At 45.3% G+C, this 22,955-nt stretch overlaps 3 protein-coding genes across 5 annotated transcripts in view; 2 read left to right on the top strand and 1 right to left on the bottom strand.

Moving 5' to 3' along the window:
• CCDC175 (coiled-coil domain containing 175) overlaps positions 1 to 3,382 on the top strand; it is a 46,657-nt gene extending 43,275 nt beyond the window's left edge. The window contains exons 20-21 of the mRNA XM_074998666.1: positions 975 to 1,014; positions 3,327 to 3,382. Of these exons, the coding sequence (XP_074854767.1) occupies positions 975 to 991 (17 nt within the window). The 3' untranslated portion in view covers positions 992 to 1,014; positions 3,327 to 3,382. The remainder of the gene's footprint in view (positions 1 to 974; positions 1,015 to 3,326) is intronic.
• JKAMP (JNK1/MAPK8 associated membrane protein) lies at positions 3,376 to 13,531 on the bottom strand. Of its 3 annotated transcripts, none has more exons than XM_074998667.1 (7): positions 13,474 to 13,531; positions 12,963 to 13,054; positions 9,762 to 9,916; positions 8,889 to 9,095; positions 6,514 to 6,695; positions 4,450 to 4,526; positions 3,376 to 3,958 (listed from the first exon to the last, which is right to left on the bottom strand). In XM_074998667.1, the coding sequence occupies exons 1-7, from the start codon at positions 13,475 to 13,477 to the stop codon at positions 3,740 to 3,742; spliced, it is 936 nt and encodes a 311-aa protein (XP_074854768.1). In that variant the 5' UTR covers positions 13,478 to 13,531; the 3' UTR covers positions 3,376 to 3,739. The 3 variants fall into 3 exon arrangements, with proteins under 3 accessions (XP_074854768.1, XP_074854769.1, XP_074854770.1); XM_074998668.1 differs by having other exon boundaries at positions 12,963 to 13,048; positions 13,474 to 13,504; XM_074998669.1 differs by lacking the exon at positions 13,474 to 13,531 and having other exon boundaries at positions 12,839 to 12,965.
• A 338-nt stretch (positions 13,532 to 13,869) lies between these two features.
• L3HYPDH (trans-L-3-hydroxyproline dehydratase) lies at positions 13,870 to 21,714 on the top strand. The gene is made up of 5 exons (XM_074998665.1): positions 13,870 to 14,370; positions 16,936 to 17,105; positions 18,920 to 19,042; positions 19,922 to 20,059; positions 21,174 to 21,714. Exons 1-5 carry the CDS (start codon positions 13,881 to 13,883, stop codon positions 21,297 to 21,299), a joined length of 1,047 nt encoding a protein of 348 aa, XP_074854766.1. The 5' UTR covers positions 13,870 to 13,880; the 3' UTR covers positions 21,300 to 21,714.
• Positions 21,715 to 22,955: the final 1,241 nt, after the last annotated feature.

Here is a 22,955-nt window from a genome sequence, read left to right as displayed (position 1 = left end):
CATGTCCCCCCTTATGGCTGTTCCTCTTCAAACCCCCATAATATCTTGCTACTTGCTCATGTTAGCACCATGGGTACAGGTTTGTGCTTTTGGGGCTAAAAGTCCTAAATGCTATCCCTGGTAGCCTTTGTGGCATGTGCATGTGTGTGGCTATAGGCTAGTACTAGAAGTGCATTTGGCTTTTGATGATAGGATTTTTAAGCTGAAAGGGTATTATTGTACAGCAAACCCTTGAGATACACGCAATCAAGTTGAGTGTGTCTCGGGTTAATGCTACTGCCGCCCCGACAGGAAACCACTCCTGTCAGGGTTGCAGCCAAGAGTCAGGCTGCCGCCCTTGACAGGTGCAGGAAACTGAGCAGGGCAGCAGCCCTGGTTAGTTTCCTGGCTCTAGCCAGCAGAGGGGAGCCAGGAACCAGGGGCAGCCTGGCTCCCAGCTCCTCTACTCTCCTTGGAGCCAGGAAACTGACCAAGGCAGCTGTCCTGCTCAGTGTCCCCTCTCTGCAAGCAGAGGGGAGCTGGGTTCCCAGCTCCCCACTGTTTGTGGGAACTGAGAAACTGACTAGCTGGTAAGTTTCCTGGGTCCCACAAGCGGCAACAGCCTGGTTCCCGTTGCATGAAAATTCAAGTTAGGTGGGGGTTGCAGAAACACAACCCATACGTAACTTGAAGGTTTACTGAATTCTTCTACCTTTGACATGACAGGCAGCATACAAGGAAAGGGGATGGATGAAGATGTATAAGAAAATTTCTCCTTCAGTTTAAGGCTTGAGTCTGCCATTATTTCATGTGTGGAATGTTCACTGAGGCCAATGGGAAGTCATTGCATAAAAGGACTGCAAAGGTCGGGCAACAGTGGGGCTATTTAATTCAATTCATGCAAAACAGAGCAGTTGCAATTAACTTCTTTCTGTGCATCTGACAGCAGATACTGAGCAGCTTTCTAAAATATGCATTTTACATTTAAATTCCAGATGCTTCTGAAAGATAAAATATCACACTAAAAAGGAAAAGGTAAGGTGTCAAATATGATCCCTAGGCTACATTTACCTACTACAAGCTACGCTCTTAGCATTCTACTAACAGAAATTTTAGGATGAATATATGAATCCCATGCTATCCAATGACATGCTTATCGCCAGTAGTACTACTTGGGTTTTGTTTTCACATTTCTTTTTAACAACTGAGAGCCAAACTTAAACCTGGAGCCCCACACTTCAAGTGTGTAGAAATGCAGATGCATTTACCCAGTTGCCATTACCATAGCAGTGCCTGCAAATGTACTTTACAGTTGGCCACTTCTGCACGCAGGTGGTATAGAAACCCAGTCACCTAAGTTGTGTGTGCACTCCCAGTAACTGAGTCTGAAAACACAGGTAGAAGACTGCACAGAACACTTTCATTTAAATATAAAATCCATTAAAAATTCTAGCTATGGGCAGTGGTATTTTAATGCACATAATTATCAAGGCCATGTTTACAGAAATGTCTTAGGGATTTGGTTACGTAACAATGGGAATGTTTGTAGGCAAGCAGATGTACCCAATCTCATTGAGCAAATAGCTATTTTCACATCCAAATGTATTTTTGTATATAATATTGTAATCCTTTTTTAAATGATGGGCCTAATTTTCCAGTTAGACAATATTTATTTGTGCAAAAATCCTAAATCCTGTAGTGAGAGAATACTGCATAGTTTGCATCTGAACAAGTAACAGTGACATCTGGAGGCAGGCAGTCTGGTGTACAGCTTGTTATCTGTACAGTCTGTTACCTCTTCAGTCTGTGTTATCTGCATGTTCCAGTTTGTCACCTGTGACGAGACCAGCAACAGCTCTGACACTGCTCCCCTGTTCTCCACAGCTCAATTAGATGATAAATAACATACTATGGGTTGAACCTCTCTGGTCCATCATTCCCTCATCCAGCAACATGCATAATCTGGAATGATTGTAGTTAGCCAGAAGACCACTTATCACAGGTGTAGTCAAGTTTCCTGCAGTTCCATAAAATTTGTTTCTAGCCACCAATCCTGGCTGTCGGTGTTCTATGCTACTATTTAACTATAATTTACCACTATATGTTGGCTAAGAGCCCAGTAACCAGTGGAAGTGTTGGTAACGTGCTGGACAATATTGACCTCCCACAGTTCAGCAAATTCTCTAGTTTGGCACCAGTCAGGGGCTGAGGGTGATGGATGAGAGAAGTTCAGCTTGTAATTGGTTACTTGTGAACTTCCCTCTGTGGGTTAATGATCATTTAAGTGTTATAGGATGGTGGCTCACCATCTGTTTCATAAAACCAGCCTCTCCTTATGATAGCACTTCTCTTGTGTGCACCTGCTATCTAGCATATAGATTGTGTTACACGCACAGATAATATTAGAACATTAGAGAAGCAATGAACATATCCAGTAACCCGGGCCAAAAGCTGTTCCTTAGTGCCCACAACCCCCTGTCTTTGTGTGCTCGTGTCTTTTGCTAGCATCAAGCCTTCTATCACTGCCTGCAGTCTCCCTGCTCTAACTGCTCCAGCTCAGTGGATGAGTGGCTGCCACCCTGCACATTTCTCAACTTCACCATGCTAACATTGGCCCAAGTGCTGTCAGTAGGATTGGGTGTTTCATGTCTGCTTCTTGAGTGTGTTACTTTATGTACACTCACTGAGGAAACAGACAATTGTTTAATTGCACCAAAATCCAACAATTCTGAAGAAGGGTAAAGGCATGGAGAGATCTCCAGTAGCTCCCTCATTGCCTGGTGATAGTAAACCATGTGATGCATCTGCCAAACCACAGTGGCTGGCAAGGAAGGGGACTAATTCCAGCAGAGGAAGGTGAAGGCAGCGTACTGGGAAAACTCCCTGGGTAAAAGGGATAGTACTGTTCAGTCTTCCAGCTGGAAGACTGTACAGTCGGCTCACCTCAAACCTGACTGAAAGGTGGAGTGAAAGGGAAGTGGACGGAAGGGATAGCTGCATGGTTTCAGCATTGACCTGCTACAGCCAGGGTTGTGAGCCTAATAGATGGGGGGCAGAAAGCTGGTGATGAATCCAGTGCCCTTCCCTCACAGCAGGACCTAATGACCTTCCAAGGACCCTTCCACTTCTATGAGATTAATATAAGGAGATATATCTAAGATGCAGGAAGAAATAGACAGGGCTGCTCGGACTGTTCTGTGCTTCATATCCTCTCCAGAGCTTTAAGTTCCAAATGGTATTAGTCTGCAAGAGGCTAAAGGCGGGGGCTAGCAAGGGTAAAATGCTAACACCTAACCACATCTGCAGTTTCAGACACTGAGCATTCTCCATAAACTTCTTATTTTCAGGGAGATGGTAATTCCAAGTGAGGGGGTGAGAGAAGCCAGCCACTTTTCCAGAAAACAGCTCTATTTTGCCTCTTTATTTAAACAGATGCTAATATACTGCACTGTGAAATAAATAAAATACAAACAAAACCTGTGTTACAAGGTATGTCCCGTGAGCATTTATATACAGTGAAAAACTGATCATACAGATTAAGACATTCTCCACTTTGGATATTTACAAGCCTCTCATGAAGTCAGAGTGTAAAGTACAGCTCTAAGATGAGAGTCTTAGAGTCTGTATGGTGTTTTACCTGGAAAAATGTACACAAATGACACCTTTATTCTAAGGAGAGTTGGGGGGGCAAAACATGCACTAAAATGCTTTAATCCATGTTACTGGGACAGTTTCATGGAGGTGTTGGCACATGTTGCATTTAATGTCCATTTGCCCCTTCTGAAAGGATGCGTGAGGGTTCTGTGTACTTGGCAGTCAGTAAGTAAAAGAGGGCAGGTGCGGGTACCAGAGCCAACAGTGGTAAATCCTGGCCAAGATGCTCCAGTTTGGAAATAGAGATGATTCCATAGGCGTGAAGTAACCAGTGGCTAAAAAGAACGACAAGCCTTTTCTTCCTGACAAGAAGATCCTTGAAAGACTTGTAAAATAAAAAATGTTGTTAATGTTTTCAAACCTCCATTGTATGTGACACTTAAGTGAGACAATGTGTGCAATGCAGGGGAAGGTGCTGCACGTAAAATTGTTTGGGTCTTGAGAACTAGGATTTGACTCTGGTCATCTTATATGATCTTCCCCTACTCCTCCTTGGAAGAGGGACTTGCATCAAGGACTACCAGCTCACACTAGTTTCCTTGAACTGGACCCATATACCAAAAATGAAAAAAAAAAACAGGCTTATTCCCCAACTAAAGCACCCAGGAAGATAGGAATACAGAGGAATACATAAGGAAAAGTATGCTGACAGTCTCCACTCAAATCAGTATTCCAGAAAAGATTGTAGCATATGCCAGAGTTCTGGTACTGCATTAAACAACGAGGAAGTGTTCCTCATCTTACTTCTCCTGCCTCAAGGTTCTGCTGGTAAAATTAAGTTTTAAAATCTGTAACAGAAGAGACATTTCTACTTACCTCAACTTCAGATGCAGACATGTACACAGCCAGGGTAACCAAAGATAACACCAATATTATATATGGGAAAGCATAATCTAGAAGCAAACATTGCATGTGTTAGAGGGTGGAAGATACCACCACCACCACCACATTAATTACATTTCAGCAAATGACATTAACCACTGCTTATGTATTCAACTGTTCCACTCAATCAGTCCAGCCTACTTGAGCCCCCGTGATTGAAATTTAAAAAAACCATTACACTACAACATAAGAAAGTGACAGACAAGCATGGGAGTTTGCTTTTTGATCTTCTGGAGACTGACTTCTCCAACTCTTTGCAGCACACATTTAACTAGTTACCTGTCAGCATGCTTCTACTAGGTTATTAACTGATATAAGAATAACAACTAAAAACTAAATAATTCCCTGTCACATGACTGTAGCTTATTTGGAAAATGCTGATTGTTATTTTGGCTCCTACCTCGCTGAAATCTGCGTATCATTGTTATAGAAGTTTCAACATCTTTCTACGGAGGTCCGAAGGATCATATTTCTACATAACAGTGGCTGTACTAGGTCAGACCAGTGGTCCACCTAACCCAGCATCCTGCGTGCCAACAGTGGCCAATGCCAGCTGACTTTAGGGAATGAACAGAATATAGTAACTTATCAAGTGAGTCACCCTGTGTTTAGTCCCAACAATTTTGACAGCCAGAGGCTAACAATCACCCGGCATATGGGGTTGTACCGCTGACCATGCTGGTTCACACCCAGTGATGGCTCCATCCTCCCTGAAATTATCTAATTCTTTTTGAAATCTGGTGATAGTTTTGCCCTTTGCCCCATCCCTGGCAACTAGTTCCTTAGGTAGACAGGCAGTACATTTAATATTCTGTCCCCACAGCCCTGTCACCACTGCGTTGACTGGCTATGAAAGGGGTAGGGAAACTTTTTTGGGTTAGGGCCACTGACCCACAGAAAAATCATTCTGGGGTCACACGCAAGTGAGAGGCAAAAAACCAACAACTCACAGACACGGCCCTCAAATGACAAGCAGGAAATAAAAAGTTCTCACCTTATTCATGCAACTTGGGGCACCAGGGTTCCCCTTGCACTCCAGCCCCACAAAGGGTAGGGACTGCCAAGGCTTCCCCCAAGGTTGGATTAACTCTTCTGGGGGCCTGGGGCTAGCATTTTTGTGGGACTCTCTCTAGGCTCTGGGGTGGGACCAAGGGAAGCAGTGTGTGGGAAGAAGCTGCCAGGGAGCAGGGTGAGGGCTCTAGGGGAGAGGCAGAGTGCAGAAGTAGGCTGGGGGTATGAGGTATGGACAAGAAGTAGGGTGCAGGAGTGGGGTAGGGGGATGGAGGAGATGTAAGGGGCAGGTCCAGGGTCTGGGTAAGATGGGGAATGCAGGAAAGGGTTGGGGGTGGGGTGCGAGAGAAGGCAGGGGATTGGGACCAATAGGAGTGTAGCCTGCAAGCCAGAGCAAGGACAGAGCTTCCTGGCACCACCATTCCCCTATCTGAGGAGAGAGGGAATGGCAGTGCACAGAGCCACTTCCTCCCTTCCAGGCAGGAGCCATGCTTGATCTGGCTCACGAGGCTCAAGACTTCCCCCCAGCAGTGGGGAACTGTCACTGTAGGTCCAGCCATATGGAGGTGCACCAAACCTTGGTGTCCCCCTCCCCCCTTAGCTCCACCGCAGCCTGGTGCAGGGGCTGAGGGAGCTCTGAGCCTCATGGACTGGATGAAGGCAAGTCACAAGCCTCAACAGGCCTGTGGTCCATAGGTTCCTCATCGCTGGCCTAAGGAACGTACTTTTGATTTAGAGCATCAGCTCCATAACTTGTCAGTATTTTCCTAAGAAGCGTGGAACGGCCTAGCGTCTTTATTGACTAGATGGCTGTATGGAATACTCTAGGTTTATAATCATACTGGAGAGGGATATTTGAACAACAGTCATTCTGAATACTCTTTATACATTTAAGACAATAGCTTCACCCATAGCAAAGTAAACATGGATGTACTTCGACCACTGAGCAAAGTGGTGTGTTTGTTCAAGTTGTACATGAAAACTTACAGAGCAGCCCTCCTCCGACTGCTTGAAGTAGAGTCAAAATAGGGAAGAAGTAAAGTGCTGCATAAATACTTTTAAATCGATCCGACTTTCCTAACCCACATGCAATCTTCTTAACCAGCAGAGGTCGAAGAAGCATCATTAACACCAGACAGAAGGCATAGTATATAAATACAATGGTGTATCTGTAAAAGAAAAAGTAATAGTATTGTCATTACAGTAACAACTAGAGGCTCTAACTGTCCTAGATTGCCTTGAGCTAGACAATGAAAACACACAGACAGACAGTCTCTAGAGAGGGTGGGAACAGAAAGTGGAGGCATGGAGGCTACGTCTACACTTGCATTCCTCTTTCGAAGAGGAATGCAAACTAGGGAAATTGAAAATGCAAATGAGGCACTGATTTACATATATTGTGCTTCATTTGCATAATCTTTTCAGAAAAGATTCTTTCAAAAGAAAGAAAGCAGTGTAGATAGGGCTCTTTCGAAAATAAACCCCATCTTCGAAAGAACCCTGGTTCCTGAAACAAAATAGAAAGAAGGGTTCTCTCAAAGATGGGGTTTATTTCTGAAAGAGCCCCACCTACACTGCTTTCTTTCTTTTGAAAGGACCCCTCTTCTGAAAAGACATTATGCAAATGAAGCCCAAGATATGTAAATCAGTGCCTTATTTGCATTTGATTTCCCTTGTTTGCATTCCTCTTTTGGAAGAGGAAGTAGACATAGCCAAAGAGTTCAGCTGACTAGCCAAGGGTCACACCACAAGGCAGTGACAAAGGTAGGAGCAAATAGCACTCTACCTCTAGACCATACCACCTCCTAAAAGCAGCAAAAGCAACATATAGGTTACCTCTGAAAAGCTGCCCAAAATCTACAGCCAGCAGAACCTTGAGGCAGTATCGTGAAGTGTAGTGGATATGTATTGACGTTCAGTGTTACTGGAGGTTTTAGGAGACCAAGAACAGCAGTCTTCCTTGAGTGACTGCTCATTGTGACACTCACTTATGAGATGTTAAAAGGTACAGGTTACCACACTCCATTGTAAGACTACTACAGTTACCATTACTAGACTACTTTGTAACACTGCCTGGACATTTGCAGAATTTCCCAGAAAGAGCCAGCATGCAGCAATGTGCAAACTCGCTAGCAATAAAACTGAAGTCAGACAGACTGTTGGCCTGGCAATTTATTTCTGCTTTAAAATGCTACAAAAAAGAAAGCTCAGTGAGCCACAAGATGTTGAAGGAGTTCTGAAAGTCCACTGATCTGGGTTAGATAAGCCCTTTTACATTCTGCACCTTCAGAAAGAAATTCTAAAGAAGTCAGGCTCATTTAAACAGCTGTCCAAAATCAGAATCATAAACAGAAGAAAGGACATTTGATGCACTCTACCAGATGAGAGACTGACTTACTGTGCATAAAGTGTTGTGAATGTTCTGATTTTGTTTTCTTCAATTAGTGGCATGTAGCATTATTTCAGACTAAGGTTAGTTTAAGCTGCCCCACTCCTTGTTCTATCCTCAGTTCCCCTAGAACAGCACTCAGTATAAAGCTTTTGCATCTCTACCTCTGAAACTTTAGCATTTCAAGTGTGTATTTCAACCAATAGCTGGCAAATGTATTACTGTTGACCTATCATTAGTATAAACTGCTGTTGTAGACAAGCAAACTCATAAATAAACTGAAGCCTAGTGTACCATTAGGACCTTCCATTTCTTAAATAAGGGCCAATAAAATAACTAAATATGCACTTACAGCTCTCCGTTTTTAAGCATCATACACACACAGCCCCCATCTGAGCTCATGTATACAGTATAAACATGTGATTCAGTGCTTCTCTGGACAGGGATGCTTTGCTGAACCAGGCCTCATGAAGTACATTTTGACAAACAACAGATTTCCCTTCTTACAAGGAGCACCAACTTAGAAGAGTAAGGCTACGTTTTGGGGTTAACAGTATCTTAACCCAAAATGTTACAGATTACTCACTCATACTCTAAACTCTTTCATATCTGGCAGCCCCAGGACCATGAGATTACTGGATATTCAAATATTCTGGATAATAGAGAGGTAAACCTAGCAATGCATAACACTAAAGAAAAACAAGACTAGATACTAACAAACAAACAAAAATGTATGCAAAGTACTTTACTAACCATCAGCTGTAGTATTGTACACTGTAAACATATACCATATTTGCTGTATTTACTTTCAGTACACTGGGGTTATGGAAAACATAACTAAAATTTACTTATGGATAAAATGCCAATTATTTGAGAGTTTTGGATGATAGAATACCGGATATAAAAGCGTTTACTGTATGTTGAAATAGCAAAGTTATTAAAAAAATTACTCTCAACTATTCTTTATACTCACAGAGGATAGACAGCTTCATGAGTACAGTGTATAGTAGTAATGTAATCAGGACTTGGATTGTAAAGCATTGTATACCAGTCAGAAAGCATCACTGCCTTGCAGGAACGGATATATAGAAAACCTACTGGATCACTCACAAGCAGTGTAACAATTGCTGCTACACTGCATTCGAATAAAGCAGTAAGATGCTGAAACAATGCACTGGAACTGTAGAGAAAGGAAGAAAAAGGGTCTTTAATACCACTTGGTTGACAACAGGAAAAAAAATGCTGAGTTAAATATGAAGACTTTCAGTTCTAAATTTTCTGTTGTGCTTAAATTCACTATGAAAGATGAGACAACACCATAGTTATTAAAAAATTAAGTTTTGAAGTAAACATAAACACTGCAAACAATCTCTTAGTTATCCAAGTCAAACTATTTAGTAGGTGTATTTCATCTGAACTTCTGAAAGTAACATTCACATCATATTTAGTCTCTAGAAAAAACTGAGATCAAAGTACACAGAGCTAGGAGGAACCATGAACATTTTAAAAATCAATATGGGAGTCCTTAAGCTGCTGCTCTAGGCCAACTGCTGAGAGAGATGAGCATTCTATCCTGCACCAATGAGCACTGAAACAAGGAATTGAGTACACGACATTTCCTGGGCACAGTGACCATCAGGGAGGAACTGTGCTACAAAACCTACTGCAGCTATAAGACGAAAGATGAATAAATCCATAAGCACATGGTGTGCCCAGAAAGTCAGCAGCCTGCATACCTGCCTGCCCCACGGTATGACTCCTTTAGCACAACTCTACCTTCTCATTTGAAACAGACACATTTACGGTGGGCCTTTTTGTTTTTAAATTAAATAAAGAGATTACTGACCTCTTTTTCCCTGAATACCATTCAATGAAGAACCAGTGCAAAATCAAAGGAAGCATGGCCATAAAGCCAAGGTACAGCCAGTCATAATGTCCTGGAGATCCTGTACACTCCCGACAGATTTTGTGACTGTCTGTTCGTTGTCCTCTGGGACACACCTATAAAACAGGATTTACAAATGCCTGAAAGCCAAATAACTGCTCATTTCTTTTGTTGGAAGCCCAGTTAAAGGCAGTGCTTGAGCTGACAAATTTATCTTTAATATTAAAGGAAGTTCAAACCCTCACCCCTCCACTCGCCCCAGGGATCCCATCCCCTCAGCAAACTCATCCCACTCTCATTCCATCCCTTATATGCACTGTCACCTGGTTGGCTCACCTCATGATATAAATATGTTTTAATCTCACACACCCTGTACAATTCCACCCTCTTTTAGCCCCACTTGCCGCACTAACTACTTCTGCATCTCCAAGCTCAATGAATGCAGTTTAGCACCATACTTTGCAGATGCCTGCCTCTAGTTCCATCCAAAACCTTTTCCAATCTAGCTCCAGCTCCTTGCACTCCACTGAAATTCCTCTTGCCAAAGTCTCTGATGACCTCTTCCTTCCTAAAACTCCAAATATAATCCATTTTCATCCTCTTAGACCTGTCAGACACCTTAGTCAACCATGCTCCTTTTGAAATCTTGTCCTTCTCCAATATCTACCAGTCTGCACTTTCCTAGTCCTCTTCCCAGTTTTTTAATAACTCCTTCAGGGTGTCTTCCATATCCTCCCTCCATCTTTGGATAGGAGTGTCCACTGAGTCCTACCCTTGGTCCTCTTTTCTTCCCTCTCTGCCTAATCTCCATGAAACCTCAGCGGCGAACACAAACGCAACCACAGGTTGCATCTCTCTAATCCAGAACTCTCTTGTCCAACATCATCCATAATCTGGTATGATTTTAGTTAGTCAGACAACTATTTATCATAGGTATGGCCAAGTCTCCTGTAGTCCCTTTAAGTTTGTTTACGGCCCCCAGTACTGGCTCTCAGTATTATGTGCTGTTCTTTAGCTGTAATTTATCCCTAAATGTCTTCTAAGAGTCCACTAAACAGTGGAAGTGTTGGTAACGTGTTAGACAATTGTGACCTCCTGTGGTCTGGCAAATTCTCTTGTTTGGCATGGGTCTGGTCCTGAGGGTGCCAGACAAGAGAGATTCAACCTGTACCACCATCTCTACACTGACAACTCACAGATCTCTCTCTCCACTCCATATCTCCATTCCAGACCAGACTCTTGTCCAAACTAAAACCTCAGCCTGTGTCTTTGACATCTCCTTGTAACTGTCCAGCCAATAACCTAAAGATGGCTATAACAGAACGTTTACTCTTCCCCTCCAAGCTTCCTCTACCTACCTTCTTCATCACCAGAGAAAATGCCATCCCATACCTTGCACATAACCTGAATGTCATCTTTGACTTGGACCTCCCTCTAGGTAACTGTTTCCCAAACACTGTGTCCCAATATATCAGGGGTCTGAGATACGTTCGGAGGGGAGGGTTGAAGAATAAGACACCATGAAACCATACTTATCTTGCTCCTGTCTTGCAGGGTCTGGGTCTGTTCCAGGCATTGTGATCTCATGCATGAAGCTGCAGCACCACTCAGGGCTTGAAGGGGCACCCAAACCTGAGTGCAGCTGCAATCTCACCCATCAGGCTGCAGATGCCCAGAGCAGGGACCCAAGCCCAGCAATACTGGACAAAACCATCACCCTTTCTCCAATGTCCCACCCTACCCTGCTTTGGGGCTCCCTTCTGCAGCAACGTGAGGGTGGCAGTGCTTGGGTGGAAAACTGCTGCAGGTGATTGGTGCCCCATCGACAGCATCGGGAAAAGAAGAATACTGCCAATTATTACTGCCCCCTTCTCTCCATAAATTTGGATCCTGTGTGGGTCACAAAAAAGACAAAATGCACTTGGGTGTCGCCTTAGTAAACAGCTGGGGAACCACTCCTTTAAGTCCTCATAGCTTGGCTGTGCCTCAAGCTTCCTGATTTTTTTTCTGCAGAATATCTTTAAGACGTGGTCCTTCCCATTTATGCACACACCTAGAACTCTTATCTAGGCCCACTGAGATGGCAGAATCGGAAAAAGGGTTCTTTTGAAAACGGGGTTTGTTTTTGAAGGAACCCCATCTACACAGCTGGTTTTGCTTCAGGAAAAGGCTCTTCCAGAAGCAAAAATGCCAGTGAGGAGCAAGATATGTACATCTGTGCTTCATTTGCATTTTCTATCTCGCCACTTTACATTCCCCTTTTGAAAGGGGAATGTAGTGTAGACTCAACATCCATGTGCCAAGACCACTGACTGGCATGCTGACTGATACTGCCTACTCTCTCTCTCTCTCTCTCTATATATATATATATATATATCATTGCTTGTCTTATACTTAGAACGCTCTTCGGAAGAGTAACTGGTTGCGGGGGGGGGGTGACCTATGTTTGTACAGCGCCTAGCACAATGGGGTCCTGTGCCATAACTCCCTATGCACTACAGAACTATAAACAATTACCACCTTCAAATACAACCAGATTTATCCATGACCTTTGTGCACCACATTCCAGCCTGATGCAACTTCCATCATCAGCATCAGCCTGGTAAGTTTCCAATTAGGCATTGCCAAAGCACAGCATTCCCTAGCTTCCCTCTCTTAGCAGCTCCCCCACCAACCAAAAAGGAAATAAGAAAGGTGCAAAAAAGGTACGCCATCTGCAGCAGTGCCAAGAAGTGCTGCAGGCCCTCAGGCAAGGGGGGGGCCCCCTGCTCAGTGCCCTGTAAGAGGTGGGGATAAGGTCAGAAGGGGCAGAGCCTAGCCCAGTGAGCTGCCCCCATTTGCCCCCAGCCACATGCAATAGTGGTATGGCTGCAATTCAAATGGGCCCAGAGCTCCAGCTGCTACTTTGAGAGTGGTGATGACCAGGGCTCCAGATCCCTTTAAAACACCGGGCCCAGGGCAATTATCCTTCCCCTCTGTCAGTGGGCTTAGCGACCTGTAATACCAGCTAGGCACTTCCCTCTAGATGAAACACCCACCTGCCCTCCGACTGCTGAAGCAACCTCACGCCTCCTTTGCGCTTGGCAGAGAAGAAAACACACAAGCAGGCCACCACCTGTCCCTGGATTGCTCACGGAGTCTCTGTCAGAACTCGCCACTTACCCCACACTCGCCGTAGATTTCAGTTGACCCATTTACATATTGCACCGTCCTCCCGCAATACAATCCAAGGCAGGCTGGCTGGATATCTACGGCTTTTAAAGAGAGAAGAGGTGCGACACTGTAGTACGTCACGTTACTGGGAGATGCCAGAACAAAGCCGGTGAGCCAACCGGCGGCACTGCGCGGAAACGGGAGCTCTGGGGGCTAACCGACCCGAGGCCCCGTCCTCGGGGCCTCTGAATGGGAAGGAGCGGGGCCCTGGGCTGCTCCACTGATGCAGGGATCGTACTGCAAGGGGATATACAGCAAAGGAGGCGGCAACAACGTTCCCCACCCCGCTGCAGGGAAGGAGGAGGCTGCGTTGCCTCCATCCCCCTGGTCCCGCTACACCAGGGGACACCGGGAGGGGCGATACAGGCGTCGCCCGCCCGGAGAGGCCCGGAACGGGACAGAGCCCCCAGCGCAGAGGAAGGGCCGAGCGCGCACGGCCACCCCAGGGATCTGCACTCACTCATATCGCGGCCACAACTCGCTCGTCTCTCGCAGCAACAATCGCTTCCCGGGTTCAAAGGCGGGGAAAGGCAAGACTCCGCCCCTTCCGTGTGCGTCACTTCCCTCATGGGCCCTCTCAACGTGGCAGCCGCCGGCTGACTCCGCCCCCCTTGGGAGCGGGATTTCACGCACGCCAGACCGCTAGTGGAAGCGGCCAGGATGACCCCGCCCGCCTGGAGGCGGAGCTTCATGCCGTGTCTGGAACTGTTGGGCGGGGTTACCCCGGCGCTGACCAATGGGATTCCAATCTTACCGTTATGGGCGTGGTCAGAGACCAAGCTCCTCCTTCTGCTTTGGGTGACGTTAGACGCGACGCCCATGTGGGCGTGGCCAGCCTCGATCTGGTGGGTATAGCTCCCATTGACCATGGCGGCGGCAGACTGGATCCCGCCCGGGGCGCGAGTGGTGGTGCGCGTGGTGGACATGCACACGGGCGGGGAGCCGCTGCGCATCGTGCCGGGCGGGCTGGAGCCGGGCCCCTCGGGCGCCACGCTACTGGCCCGCCGGCGCCACATGCGTGCGGAGCTGGACCACGTGCGGCGGCTGCTGGTGCACGAACCGCGCGGGCACCGCGACATGTACGCGGCGGTGGTGCTGCCGAGCGAGCTGCCGGCCGCGCAGCTGGGCGTGCTCTTCCTACACGGCGAGGGCTACAGCACCATGTGCGGCCACGCCGTGCTGGCGCTGGGCCGCTTCGCGCTGGACGCCGGGCTGGTGCCCGAGCCGCGCCGCCCCGAGACCGCGGTCACCATCCACTGCCCCTGCGGGCCTGTCACCGCCTTCGTGCCCTGGGACGGGCAGCGCAGCGGCAGCCGCGTCCGCTTCCACAGCGTGCCCGCCTTCGCCGCTGCCACAGGTACCGGCCGAGCCCCTCCGAGACGGTAGAGGCAGGGGAAGGGCATCCTCCTGGGGCTGACGTGGAGGGGTGTCCCCTCCCCTTTGGTGACCCGTAGGCGTTCCTCTCTTCAGGGTGCTTCTCCAACACCTGGGGCTGGGGGAGGGAACGGTCGCTTCCCCCGGGGACCACCCCACCTAGAATCGAGTCTGTGTGGTACACCTGAGAGCCCGGCCCCCTGTCTGTCAGCCCCCCAGTAGCCGTTCAGGGTTTGCCACTTGTCGTGTGATGTGCCTGGAGCTGTGCGGTGGCATGGCTCTTTTCCCTGTCCCCACTGGTGAAAGTGATGGCTGTGTGCATGACTAACACCACTAAATCTGCTCTTGCTTTTCCCCACATCTCAGCTCCACACTGTGGGTTTGAATTTGTGAGAGGGATCCACAGCTTTGGCCAGCAATGTGGCCCTTTCGGGCTGCACAGTTGGTACCTGGGCTCTTTCCACATGCTGGATGAGAGGAGTAGAAACAATTTCTATAGTGCGGGTGCTGAGAGACGTTGAGCCGAACTGGAAATCCTACATATGATGGAAACCTCTTCAAGCTAGAGAGGCAAGAGGTTTCCAGCTGATGTAGGGTTTCCCATTTGGAGAGGTGTTATGAACGCTTTGTGCCTGATGCCTCTGCCAGGCATGTGAACTGGACCCTTGTCTTTCCTAGTAGATGATCATGTCAAAAGGTGTGGCACTGTTCTGGCAGCCCATGGACTTTGCAGAAAGGATCCTGGTTTGTGCCCTGTGTGATGCTGTCACCTAAGTCCACATTGGGCTAGCAGCCTGCAATTCAGCAGAATGTGGTGCATAATTTTTCCTAGTTGTGGGAATTAGGTTGGATCTTTTAAGACTGTGTCAATAATTAGAAGGAGGAATGTTGCTCCAGGATTGCAGTTTGTTTTGAACTGCAGGGTAGTTAAAGAGCTGCCATTTACAGGGATCGCTCTAGAAAGCAGTGGGTTCATTTAATTGTGTATGCTCCACCCATTAAAAGGTGGGAAGGGGGATGGGTAGCTGAAGGTTTTGGTGGAGGAAGAGAGGATTTAATTATGTCTGTACCTACTTTTGACTCCACAGAAGAATAGATTTAAGTATGGATCTGCCTTGTGATGAAATTGGTGACCAGGTTGAAAGGATAAAAGACAGTGCTGTGCAGGGTGCTCTGCACAGGGAGTATCTAATGTTTCTGAGAAAGTTCGTTGTTACAAAAGAGTAGAACTTTGGATAGGTTAGAGATGTCACAGTATCTGCAAGATTGTAGGATGGTATCCTGTCCCCAGTTTGTGCCTTCACTGTTGCCTAACCATATTCAGCGTCTGTAAGCACAGTAGGAGTCACTCATGTTCTTCAGAGAGATGGTCTCCAGCATTTTATGTCACTATGCTACCGCATTAAATCTGTTTAGCTTTCTGACTGGTTGCATCCTTTCCTTTCCAAGACTTATATCCATTTAATGTCCTTGCATCTAATTGTGTGATCTGCTCACTGTCATTTGCTTTTGGGTTTTTTAATTGTTCTGGTGATTGGATCTCACAGCATTTGTAGCATCAAAACAAAAAGCAGTCAAGTAGCACTTTAAAGACTAGCAAAATAGTTTATTAGGTGAGCTTTCGTGGGACAGACCCACTTCTTCAGACCATAGCCAGACAAGCCATATTGAGTCTGTTCTGGTCTGGCTGTGGTCTGAAGAAGTGGGTCTGTCCCATGAAAGCTCACCTAATAAACTATTTTGCTAGTCTTTAAAGTGCTACTTGACTGCCTTTTGTTTTGATGGTGTATAGACTAGCATGGCTTCCTCTCTGTTACCATTTGTAGCATAATTTTCTTTGACTTTCCTGCACAGTTCTATGCTGTTCTCTTGCTTTAGAACATCTCACTTCAAAGTAAATATGACGCTGTAATTAAGATGACTGTGTTTCTTAGAATCCTGCTGTATGGATGGAATTTGATACTTTGTAAAATAGAAACAAACTAATATTTTTAGTTTGAAAAGCAGCACATTCTGTGTAGCTGATTAAATTCAGCTCATCAAAGACAAGGGCCAAATTTTTCCCTGATTTAAAACCCAACTTAACTCCCATTAAAATCCATTTTAGTCTTTCCAGTGACTTTAGAGGAAGCTGGATCGGGCTTTTATAAGACTTAGCACTTGCCTCTCTTTAGCCTTTGTCAGAGTGCTTCACAAAATGATCATTGTTATTCTACAAGCCATTGTATTGAAATCAGCTGCATTGCACTTGCACATGACCTAGGGCAGAATTTGGTTCCCTATATTAAAAGGAAGAGAGAATGTTACTCATATGTGTTCATAAAAAAACAAGCCTTCCTGTAGCACCTTAAAGTCTAATCAATTTATGTATTAGGTAATGAGCTTTCATAGATAAGACCCACCTTTTCAGATTTTCGGCTCCTTACTTAATAAATAAATTGGTTAGTCTTTAAGGTGCTACAGGACTGCTTGTGTTTTGTAAAGTTGCAAACTAACACAGCTATGTGTTCGTGCACTTTCTTTTTCCCCCCTCTCTTGTTCTGTTTAGATGTGGCGGTTGATATTCCTGGCTATGGGAAGATGGTGGTTGATATTGGATATGGTGGTGCTTTCTATGCCTTTCTCAGTGCTGAGAGACTGGGATTAGATGTTTGTTCTTCAAAAACTAAGGATCTTGTAGATGCAGCAAGCACAGTAACAGAAGCAGTAAAGAGACAGGTATAGCAGGATGTCAGTGTACCCCAAATACTATTCTGACAAAGTAGTAATACTGCAAATGTTTTTTCTTGCGGTGGAGACTATTGATGGCATTGGTTTAAATTCCTTATATGGAATGGCTACTCAGAGTAAATATTAAAGTAGACTTTCTCAGGTGTTTGTGGGTGAAACTTTCCTGCCTCTGTTAATGTAATTCTACAGTTGAAGTAACTTAAATGGTTGATGATAAAACAGCCTGAATAATCCACTTGTAACCAGAGGTGCTAGGAAGTGGGGAAGAATGGCGTGGGTGTGTCCAGCTGCAAATAAAAATTTTTACAACTTCAGAAAACTGAATACCTTGCTTCTAGAACATGAGCAGTAATGTACTGGGTCAAACTAAGGTCCAGCCAGTTGAGTATCTTGTCTCTCCCAGTGGCCAACCCCAGCTGCTTCAGAGGACAGTGTAAGATTCTTGCGGCCAGCAAATGTGGGATACTCTGCCTCCCATGTTAGGTCGCAGCATACACTGTATTGTAAAATGAGTGTACTGTTTTGTTTTGGAACATGTCTAGCAATATTAGGTGGTGTGTAAGCCATATGGTTATCACACACACGTCACATCATGTGTTGAATGCAAATCATTTGTGGAATTGTCCATAACTTATAGGAGGTTAATTTAATGTTTTCTTCACTGTGAAGGTGTTGTGTCATAATCACTCCATCAGAATTCTTTCGTTTTTGACAAAGTTTTCTGAATTTGGTTTTAAAGGGGAATAAAACCCCAGAAAGTTTCATCCATGTTCCATATTTGCTGTACTTTCAGTAGTGTGAGCTGAATTGCATAGGTTATGTTTATAGAATGACTGTTTAACCATAATACTCAGGTAATATTTAGCATTGTGGCAATTTACTTTTTCAAAGCTTTGTATGAATGAGTATTTACAATATGCATATAAGGTAGATAAATACCCTGATTTTACTGATAGGGAAACCTCTTCATCTCAGTGTGCCCCAAAGATAGATTGTGCACGTTTGCACTTCAGTATAACTTAAGGTGCTCAGGGATATGGGAAGCCACTGACTTAGCTACTGCTGCAAAGGAGGTAGCTCTCCCCTGTTAGCTTCTGTGCTAGCAGCCACAGGAGCACAGCTAGGTCGTACAGTTATGTCACTGTAGTGATTCTAGTGTAGGCTAGCCCTAATCCAAAGTCAGAGCCCTGGCTGAGAACTGTGGAGTTGCTGTTCTCAGTCTGCTTGAATGATTGCTCTCACTAAGAAATGTGTAATAGCATATTATTGGTTTGAATGTTGTGTGTATGTATTCATAAGGACTTTCAGTGTCCATACCTAGCACTTAACCAGCTACAATAGACACTCAGTGTCTGTCATGTCTGTGTATCCCACCCACATCCAATTCCACACACATCTCTGTACAGCCCCTCCACCATCCCTGGCCAACAACTGGGCATTTTGTAATCAAGCAGATATTATGCCTGAAAAATTCATCTTGAACAGAAATCAGGTATTCATGGACCTGAAGTCCTGAAGAACTACCTGAGGGTTTGAATTCTACAGATGACATTACACAGTTCCACAATGTCTGTAATCTTAAGCAAACACAAGATAAGGAAATGACTAGTCTCACTAATGACCATCAGTTTGTTACCTGTAGGGTAGAGGTATTCGCAAGTCTCCTCTACAGAGTGGTTAGAATGGCACTTTTATATTTATGTGTATGACCATCTCTGTCATCTTGTAAAAATGTTACTAGAATTTAATTGAAACTATTTGGTTGTATATGTTTGTATATTAACACTGTGTGTTATTCCTAGTTTAAACTTCATCACCCTGACAACCAAGAGCTTGCTTTCCTTTACGGCACTATATTAACAGATGGAAAAGATTCCTTTAGTGATGAACCAACAACCAACATCTGTGTATTTGCAGATGCACAGGTATGCACACATGCTACTTGGAGACGCAAGATAAGTAAAGTGCAGTCTGTGCCTGTTTTGAATGAGTAAAATTGAGGTTTTGTTTCTTCGTTATGCTGAAAGGACGCTGTCATTATTTTTGAAGTGTCATCTGTGCCATAACAGTGAGCTAGTTCAATACAGAATGAAAGCAGGTAAATACCTCTGCAAGCATGAGAAAAGTTCAATCTTTATAGGAATCCTCTATTTAGTAAGTACTAGGGATGTTAATGGTTAACCAGTGAGCCTCACAGTAAACGGCTGAGGCTTACCAATTACAGCTAACTGTGAGCACTTGAGCAGCCCCCAACCTGCCATGGGCATGGGTTGCTACAGTGCAGCCCTTGTCTGTAGTGGGCCTGGCCTGGGAGCACTGTGGGCAGGGACTCTGCAGCCCTGGTCCTGGGTGTACCATGGGTGTGAGCTCTCCAGGCCAGCTGGAGCAGCCTGCCTCCCCTCCTCCCTGTTTGATCAGTTAACTAATTAAAGAGAATTTTACATCTCTACTAGGTACAGCCCTCCCAGTTGTCAGAGGAATGATCCAGAGAATACTAGTTCAGAGAATTTAGTTGCTTTGGATTCTGGGAGAGGTTATCTGCCAGTGTTTATAGGCCTGAATGTAACATGAAGCTAAATACTTTAATTCTGTTTTGTAAATTACTAGTTTCACAACATTCATAATTAAAACTATAGTATAAAAGTGCCAGCACCCACTTAGTTCCTGTTGTGCTTCTCTCACCCTACTTACAGAACAAGGAACCACCAATGTCCAATAATATGGAGTATGGTGTGGTCAGGAGGGCGTATGTGTTTTATAATAAAAGATGAAAAAGAAAAGCTGTTTTGTCGTCTTTTATTTAGGTCGACAGAAGTCCTACAGGCTCAGGTGTGACTGCTCGCATTGCCTTACAATACCATAAGGGCCTCATCCAGCTGAATCAGACCAGAACCTTTAGAAGCAGTTCGACTGGTTCCTTGTTCACTGGGAAAGCAGTGAAGGCAAGTAGCAAATGCCGCCTTTTCTGTGTATGTTAATTTTTCTGCTCATGCCAACGAGGCTGTAATAGCACTGGCTTAAGCCAGCCATAGTGAACCTATCTATGAGGAGCTCTGCCACTGTAGTCACTTCTGATCTGTATCATCCCTATTGTTTCAGTCCTGGGCCAGTTCTCAGTAGAGATACCAAGTCTGAACACACAGCTCTCCAAAGTACAATTTGTCATGGATAAATAGGGATGAGGATTCACCTGAACCAAATGACCTTTCCAGTGTGATCATAAGATGTATGGGAAAGAGATTCACAGATGATACAAAATTGGAAGGAGCTGATGCTAGAGGAATAGCTCAGACCTACAATAATTAGGAGCAAAAAGTAGTCTGACTGTAGGGGGACCAGGGTTCTGGGTGGCAGGGAGGGTGCAAGAGCTGACGGAATGGGCAATCTGGGCAGGAGTAAGTTGCAGGAGTGGGCTGGGGGTGGGGGGTCTGGGTGGGAAGGGGGTACCAGAAGCGTGCCAGGGGTGTAGGAGAGAGGGCTCCAGTGTGGGGTTTGGATGGGAGGAGGCAGGAGCAGGGTGGGAGCGGGGAGTCAGGTGGGAGGGAAAGCACAGGAGAGCAGTGGATTTGTGCAGGGTCTGAGTGACAAGGCAGCAGGTTACCTCCTTATCCCCTTGCGCACATGGCTTTGCACCCCCTCCCTCCACTCCCAGGCACTGCTGTGATTGTGTGAAATTCCAGACAGTCAGCAGTGGGATGAAGCCTCCAGTCCATGCTGCCAAGGCTATTATTACTACGCTTCCTCTGGCTGGGGAAAGAGCAGCAAGCAGTACTGTGTCGAGCTGCTTACTGCCCCCACCAGCTCAGGGCTCTGCACCGCCAACCCTGAGCCTTGCGGTCTGGATCCAGACCTCAGGCTGAGGGTTCCCCACCTCTGCTGTAAGTGTACACAAGCTCTCTCGCTGCATTTAGTTGGAACTGAGGGGCACACTGGGAAGTGTAACGCAGTTGGCGACCCTGACTTAACTACCTACTGTACAGAAATGCTTTTTTTGTAAATGGTGAAGAATTCCCTTTAATGGTAGCTCACCTTAGATCTAACCTTTTCTCTTCTCAGGAAACAAAGTGTGGTGACTATAATGCTGTTGTAGTAGAAGTCTCAGGAGAAGCCTTTTATACTGGAACAGCAACCTTTGTTGTTGAAGAGGAGGATCCATTGAAATACGGATTTTCTGTCAAGTGACCTTTCCCATCATTCAACTGCAAGCTTTTTAAACAGTAACAAATATCGAAAAGATTATCTGTAGGGGGAAAATATAAATACACTGTATTTACTTACAGCAGTCATGAAAATATGAGCTATCTATTGATGGCTTAAAACAAACTAATTTAAATATCCTAGAGCAGATCTAAAACACTCATGGGATAATGATTGCTCATACAGTGTTACAAGTAAAGATCACAAACCACATAATTCTGTAGTGACAGTATATGTTATACAAGCCTGCCTCCATATGAAACCGCATTTACCATTATATGCCAGAGCTAGACAGTAAACAATGCTAAGCTTATGTCAAATGTGTGTGCCTCTTGTAAAGACATATATTAAATTCTGCTTCCAAGGAAGAATTTTATTAAAATGCAATGTTCTAGCATCAGTCTTTTTTCTTGTTTTAATTTTTGCCATTGCCTCAATTACTGATCTTAGCTGTTCCAACCCTGAAGCCCCTGCCATGAACTCTGTTAGTGTCCCCTGAATAAAAACAATTAAGCTGGGGGAAAAAAACCCCACTGTCTTCGTGGCTTGTGGTGCGTGATGTGCGTGTGTGGGAGGGCTTTATAGGCTTTACAAGCAAGCAGACGTCACTCGGGAGATCTCCTTAAGAACAACAGACATTATCATGTTGCTGTCTGGTCATTCATAAAGCTGTTTTTCAAAGCCTCTGATTAGCAGAGCCCCTTGCTGTGCTCTTCTTATTGTCCCAGTGCCTAGCTGCTCATAATTACTGGCCAGTTGATGTGCTTCAGCCCTCCAACCTGGCATGAAATTTTCCCCTTCTCTCATAAATTATGAAGCATGCAGCAGGCTGCCACCAGGAGAGGAATGTTGCCTCTGCTGATGTCTAATCAAATCAGATGACTCCTGAACCTGGCTTTAAACAGCCAAAAGCACTTTCTACTACCATTCTGCACTTGCTCAGCCTGTATTGATCTAGGTTGCCTGTGTATGGCTTCATGAGCCAAGGGAGCAAGAGGTAAGCTGGGTCACCCAGAATTACTATTGGCATCTCCAACCATGATTTTCTTGTCTGGGAAGAAAGTTCCAATCTGCATTTTTCTAAATGGGCCAGAATTCCTAAAGATGTGTGTGTCATGCCCCTTTCCCCATCATCACACAATGGTGGTGAAACAGCCTTTGTGATTCACCAACACTTGCAACACCATGGAGAAGTACCCCTTGCAGTTTACACACTCTGGTAAGGCGGTCCAGTGCCAAAATAGTGGTATATGTTCTAGCTATTGCCCCACTGCAGTTAGGGAACCCCATCACAGCAAAACCATCCACTATGTGCTGCACATTTCCCAGAGCCGCTGTCTTTCACAGCGGAAGGGTATTGGTTGCCTTCACTACCTGTATCACAGCAGCCCACACTGTGGATTTGCCCTTTCCAAATTGATTGCCCACTGACAGCTGTGTGCTGTTGCAGTCTTCCACAGAGCAATTGCTGCATGTTTCTGAACTGTCAGAGCTGGTCTCATTTTGCTATCACAGTGCTTATGGACAGAGGAAAGCAATTCACAAAGTTCCATGAAAGTGACCTGATGCATGTGTGTTTCATAGCCCCTGCAGATTACCCCATACCTGCAGAATAATGTGTTCTCACCAGTGTGAGATAGT

The sequence above is a fragment of the Carettochelys insculpta genome, chromosome 6 (genome assembly GCF_033958435.1).
Source record: "Carettochelys insculpta isolate YL-2023 chromosome 6, ASM3395843v1, whole genome shotgun sequence".
Lineage (NCBI taxonomy): Eukaryota > Metazoa > Chordata > Testudines > Carettochelyidae > Carettochelys > Carettochelys insculpta.
The sequence above is the reverse complement of the archived record's forward strand: the minus strand, read 5'-3'. Positions and strand labels throughout refer to the sequence as shown.